Source organism: Lipotes vexillifer, unplaced genomic scaffold (genome assembly GCF_000442215.2).
Source record: "Lipotes vexillifer unplaced genomic scaffold, Lipotes_vexillifer_v1.1 scaffold791, whole genome shotgun sequence".
Lineage (NCBI taxonomy): Eukaryota > Metazoa > Chordata > Mammalia > Artiodactyla > Lipotidae > Lipotes > Lipotes vexillifer.
In genome coordinates this window covers 579,556-585,882 of record NW_006793445.1, presented here as the reverse complement: position 1 = coordinate 585,882, position 6,327 = coordinate 579,556, and the positions used below count along the sequence as shown (strand labels likewise).

General features: G+C 54.9%; 1 protein-coding gene across 1 annotated transcript in view; it reads right to left on the bottom strand.

Annotated features, from left to right (window-relative positions):
* ADPRHL1 (ADP-ribosylhydrolase like 1) overlaps positions 1 to 1,036 on the bottom strand; it is a 12,129-nt gene extending 11,093 nt beyond the window's left edge. Inside the window, exon 1 of the mRNA XM_007466359.1 lies at positions 762 to 1,036. Coding sequence (XP_007466421.1) covers positions 762 to 975 — 214 coding nt within the window. The 5' untranslated portion in view covers positions 976 to 1,036. The remainder of the gene's footprint in view (positions 1 to 761) is intronic.
* Positions 1,037 to 6,327: the final 5,291 nt, after the last annotated feature.

The following is a 6,327-nucleotide window of genomic DNA, read 5'->3' as shown; positions in this document are numbered from 1 at the left end:
CTGTGCGGTGACAGCAGAGCTAAACCCGGCTGCTGGCACCGGCCCGCGGGGTGAGCACATGGTGACACGTACGTTCCAGCCACTTCAGAGCTGCCGCAAGTTCTGATTTTGCAGTGATGTGCTCACCCCTCGATAGCTGTGCGGAAGCCGCACCTCACAGACACCCACTGCTCCTCTGAAACTCAGTGAAGACTTGCTCCTAAAATCAACCTGCTCCTTAAGGAAGCGTGTCTCCCCTCAAGTCACAGCATCTTCTTAGGACAACTAGGAAACCGCAGCAACTCTCCGAGCTAAATCCTATTTTGGTAGGTGGCGTTTTAACCACAGTTCATTGGAATTTAGAAGTAATTCCCTCCAAATATCATCGTAATGGGTCCAAACTTCAAACTGGCTTATTATTTTATGTATTGTTGAAATAAACTCAGAAGCAGGCTTACTACCTGCAGTGAAAAGCTGAGCCCTCATTCCAAAGCCCGAAGCGAGCCATTCGGTTGGTTTTAACTCTAGAGGCAGAGGCTCGGCCGAGTGAGCGTTTACAAAACAGTGAAAGTCCCAGTTTAAGAACCTGAGGCTGCAGATGAGCAGAGAGTGATACTGTCACTCGAGAGGCTGCGTGGGAACACAGCCCGCGGCACGTCCGGTTTGCTGGGGACCCGGGTGTGACAAGCTGGTTTCAGCAGCGGCAGCGGGTGACCCCCGGGTCCCCCCTCCCCGCGGGATCCCGCGCTCCCGCCCGCCGCCACGCCGGGGCTGAGCCTCACCTGTGACCAGGGCCCCTGCCGTCGCCATGTGCATGACGGTGTTGTCGCTCACCGGCCACCTCTCTGGCGAGAGCACCAGGTGGTCCAGTCCCCCCACCTTTCCCGGCTCCTTCTGGACCTTGGGGCCCGAGGCGCTGTCCTCCCTGAAGGCGTGTCCGTGCCCGAGTGCATCGCCCACGGCCCCCAGCAGCATCGCAGCCTGAAACTTCTCCATCTCTGCCGGCAGCTGCCGGGTGCCCAGCCTTCAGCCCGCCCCGCCGGCCCCTGTTCTGGTCGCCGCGTCGCCGTCGGGAGCCTCCCCGATCGGCCAGGCGCCCTCTTCTGTCCCGGGCGGGCGGGCGGCACCAATGAGGGAGCCGTCTGGGCCTGCAGCCCGCAGCCACGTGGTGCGCCCAGAGCTGGCTCTTCAGTGGGGGCACCCGCGGCTCAGAGCACCGCTTCGGAGGGAGGTCTGCACGGCGCGCTGGGCAGATGCACACGTTTCTAGAGCTTCCAGGTGTAATTCGCGCACCGTCGGGGGCTCACTGCGTTCGGTCCAGTCACGCGGCGTGCGTCAACCTTCCCCGGGGCCCAGGCGGAGAGCCCGCCCAAGCCGCGGCCCCTCTGCTCCCTGGGCCTCCACCCACCCACTTGGTCTCTGTGGCTCTGCCTTTCCGGGACTTTCAATTACACGGGATCGCGCTCGGCGGCCTGCACGCTGTGACTCGGCTGTCACACGCACGGCTCTGTTTTCCGGAGGACTCGTTGATTATCAAGCTTGTTTATGGTAGAAAACTGCCACGTGCGAAGGGGGAAAGCACGTGGAGCCGCCGCGTGCGTGATCACGGGCGTCCCTGCGGCCCAGCGTCAGCGAAGGCTCCCCGACAGCCAGCGTCCCGGCAGCTCCTTGTGTGCACAGAGCCCGGAGCCCCGAGGGGTCGGCGAGGGCGCCCCGTGAAGGCTCACGCACCTTAAGCGTCCTCCCACCCATCCCGTTCCGCGGGGAGGATGTTTACGGTCGTGCTGAGGCTGAGAGTGGGGGGAACCCCTGCAAACCAGGGACCTTGACTTGAAAAGAGGGGTCAGGAGAGCTACCACCTCTGTCCCCAGGCCCCCTGTCCCCCAGGTTCTGGTCCCACGTCAGACCAGGACAAGCAGGAGGGCGTCACGCTGGGATGTAAGAAACACGTCCGATAAAACTTAAGTTTCTTTCGATAACAAGATACTAAGATGCCTTTAAATGAACGGGTCGCACTTCCCTGGCAGTCCGGTGGTTACAACTCTACACGGGTTCGATCCCTGGTCGGGGAATTGAGATCCCGCACGCCGCGTGGCGTGGCAAGAAAAAAAAAGAAAAGGTAAATGAATGGGTAGTATATCATCACAGCACTTATTAAAAGTGAGGATCTGGATCCCGACTCCGGCCGGCACAGTCCTGAGAGGTCCTGAAAGCAGTTCTTTACGACCAGTGCCGGTGGCCCGGGCTGCTAGGGTGCAGGCTCCCTCCCCGAGGGCAGCCCCTCAGCCAGCCACCCACGTGGGGAGAAGGGCAGCATGTGGCGGAAGCCGTTTGTCACTGAGGCAGAGGCACCGTCTTCGGCTGGTCTCTTGCTGAATCTGAGGCAGCAGACACTGTTGTCGAGACGCTAAGAGCAATCCCACACTATCTGGCGGACGCCAGCGAGAGGAAGAGGTGAGGCGAGCCCACTGCATTGTTCCTGCAGTGTTTGCCGAGCCCCGGCCGTGTGCCATGAGTCGTGGGTGTGGCTGTCCCCACAGAGCCTGGAGCTGGAGACATATGTAGCATCCCACTTAAGCGTTTACTAAGGTAAAAGAACACACTGACATGTGCGATGTCACCAACACGGAAGGAGGTGATGCTGTCCAGCCCAGGAACTCCCGGCAGGCACGGGGAGCCCACGTGTGTTAAACCTCTCACATTTGTTTAATCCGCATGTCTCCACTGTATTTATAGTTTGCGTTTCAGTGGATCAGTTAGGTACGTAACTCCCGTCAGTTCAAGGAAATTTCTGTATTATGAGATCTGTGACCGCCCATGTGGAACAGGTGTATTTAGCAGATACTACGTGATACCTAGAAAGGAAAGTATGTGACCCAGGCCGTCCGTGTGGGACGTGATCCTGTAACAAGGTGGCAGGCTGGACACAGGTTGGGAGGGTCCCAAGTGTGGTGGCCACTCCCCTGACGTGGGACCAGGACCCTGACATCCAGGGCCGAGTGTCCAAGGACAGACCTGAAAGGCACCATGACACCAGGAAGAGAATTTTACTGTTTCCAGAGTCCTCAGCACTTTCACAGCACGCATGAGTTAAACGTTTATTATAGAAGGGAAACCTACAAGTGTTGGAAGAGCCTTTGGCACCGATGTTTTGGTATCTGTTGATAAACAACTCCACAGAACACCTTTTCTCCACATAACTTTAAATCTCAAGAGTGAAACAGTGCCACAGACCTCATGATTCTCACAGGCCCGTCCGAGTTCCATAACCTCTCTGAACAGAACTCTTACATGTCAGAACCCGCGAGGCCTCGAAGGACGCATTACGATTGGTGAAGTTTCTATTAAAGCCTCTTAGAACCCCAGTCTTACAGGTAGAGGACGGGGCAGCAGGGCCTGGGAGAGATCAGGTGACTTCCCTGGCCCTGCACCTTGTGACGGGCCGACCCCGCCCAGACTGGGTCTCCAGGCCCCAGGCCTGAGTGGGTCACATTTTTGAACGCCAAACCAACTACACATTTTAGGCACACTTTCTGGAAATCTGAGTGAATTCCCCTCTCCTGTGAAATTACCCCGATTTATCTGTCTCACGAACAGGGTTGCGGGCTGGGCAGCAAGCACACCTGTGGCATGAAGATCGTTCCCAGTACGAGGTGAGGTCCACACAGCGATTCTGGACAGCGTCCCCCCGACAGGGGGGCACCAGGAGGCCGGGCAATGAGACGCAGACACACATGTCCACCTGCACGTGACATGGCTTCCGGTGTGGGGTTTTGGGGACAACAATGTGTATTTTACCTCCCAAATGTGACAACCATACGAGGGCGGGTGGGTGAACAGTACTCATATTACAGACGGCTGAAAAGAGAGAACGCTGATGTTTAAATCTATAATTTATCATGAAAGAAATAATTTTTCATGGAAAAATGTCCTTTTAAATACATTTTTTTTTTTCCTTTTTGCGGTATGTGGGCCTCTCACTGCTGTGGCCTCTCCCGTTGCGGAGCACAGGCTCCGGACGCACAGGCTCAGCGGCCATGGCTCATGGGCCCAGCCGCTCCACGGCATGTGGGATCTTCTCGGACCAGGGCACGAACCCGTGTCCCCTGCACCGGCAGGCGGACTCTCAACCACTGCGCCACCAGGGAAGCCCTCAAATACATTTTTTTAAAAAGCATACTTTATGAAGCTTCTTAGGAAGTTCAGCTGACATTATCAGAAGTAAAGCAGACCCACTGACCTGCAGGCAATTTAAAAGAACACTTTTCTGGAATCATGATGACCATCGCTGTGCAAACCGCAACGGTGCGTTAACCTGTAAAATGATTCCCAGATGACCATCCAGAGAAAAGTGAAATGAAAATAGAGCTGATAAATCTAGACACTTGATGATTCAAAAAATATAAATCTTAACCTTGGCACCAAGTTTAAAACGTCAGCATCCACGATAATCGTCCTCTTTAGGGCACGTTTCCAGCAGCCTGACCTGTACTGTTTCTCAGGGGTGGTTACGGACAATTGGGCGAGTGTGGTGAGCACAGCCTCGCTTTGGGTCATGATCAACAGCGACCCTGCAGCCTGCTCCTAAACGCGGAAACCATGCAGAGGTCTCTTACAGCAACAGCCAGGGCCCCGTCTCTGGGCGCCCCAGCAGCGAGCTCAGAGGGTCTCCGTGTGGCGTCCACGGTCAGCGGCGTCTCTCTAAGCAGCAGGAGAGGGTCTCCAGTCTCACGACTGGTCAGGATGACTTCCAAAATGGGCAACAGGCATGGCTGGCCAGTGTCTCCTGCAGGACAGTTCCCTTTTCACCTTAATCCATCTCGATTTTCTGCCTAGAGAGGGCTGCCTTAACCACCTGTGACCACTGGCCGTGCATATCCTATGAAATCATCTATAAGAACAGGCCACGCTCCTGAAGGAAAGCAAATAGATTTTTTAAAAAAATCAACGATTTAGAGCAATATTTTTATATTCAAAGCATTTTTTCACAATCCAACTTTTATATTTCAAGAACTCAAATGATTTTAACTTTCTATAGCCTGTGCTCCACTTAAAGAGTCGGCTAAAGTGACCCTCTTCTGCTCTAGCCAGACCAGGGTTGGCAAGTGCTGGTGTGCTTCTGTGGACCGGGCCCTGTGAGGACCGCCCACCCTTGACCCTGCCAGGAATGTGCACAGTCACCTTCTGGCCGGGCAGAGGGAGCTGACGGTGGGCGGGGCCGGGGTGGGGGTGGGCATCCTTCCCTAACGGGGCAGTGCCCACAGCTCAGCAGGCAGGCAAACACTCCCCGAGTCCTGAAATGTTTGGGGTGGGGGCCGCAGCAGGCGTGATCGTGCTCAGGTGAGCAGATGGAGGCCGCAGTCTTCCGTGAGCTTCGGCAGTGCGATGGAATAGCCGCTGCAGCCACACGCGGGGCAGTGGGCCCCGGTGACTGTCCTGCTTGAGGTCTGCCTCAGGGCCTCTGCACATCCACTCTGTAATGGCTTTTAGCTCAGACAACTGTCTTCCTGACTTTAGCTAAATGTGAAGCTGTATTTTCTTTTGTGTGATTTACAAGATAAAGTGACTACTAGTCACTATGATCGCCACCCCCGTCTCTGGCCGGGGTCGGGCCAGGAGTCAGCAGGTGCCGTCCGCCCCGGGGCCTGCGCTGCCATCGCTGACCCGTGGTCCGGGGCCAGGGACGTGCGTGCCCGCGTCAGTGCCTCTGGCCATCGCCTGAAGTCCGACTGCTTCTCGTACCTTCTTCATCACAGCTGGACACGTCATCTGCAGCCACATTTCCAAAATCTAGCAGAAGGTTCCAAGTGTTTCTTGGGATTGATCTTTTGCGATGCTCCTAATACACAAGAGAAAAGAACCACCAGACTTACGAAACAGACTTAGCTCTCAGGTGTTCTACTGACCTGGTTATCTCAGAACAGAATTTGATAAGGAATAAGTACCGGAACAATATTGTCAAAAGTTAAAATAATAAGAGCGCTTTGCGTAAACGTTAAGAGCTACATAATGCCAACGTGCAGATGTAGGAAGCAGACTTATTTAAACACAAATAAAATAAAACTTTAAAAATACAAAAATTATAAACTTACTTCAGATCAAGAGGCAGCACTTTTAATCTCTTCACCTAAGCCCCAAACCAGTTCAGAAACAGGGCAGGCAAGTAGTATTTTGATACATTTATTTTCCTAAATACCAGGGAGTTCTCTGAAGTGGCATATGGGACACTTTTCTGGAAATGTCTCTGTTCCTCGGTACTGCAGGTGCAGCAAACACGTGCAGGATACCCGCCCGCAGCTGAAGGGGCAGCCCCGGCCCCGGCCCAGCCTCCCCCTTTATCTCCCAGAG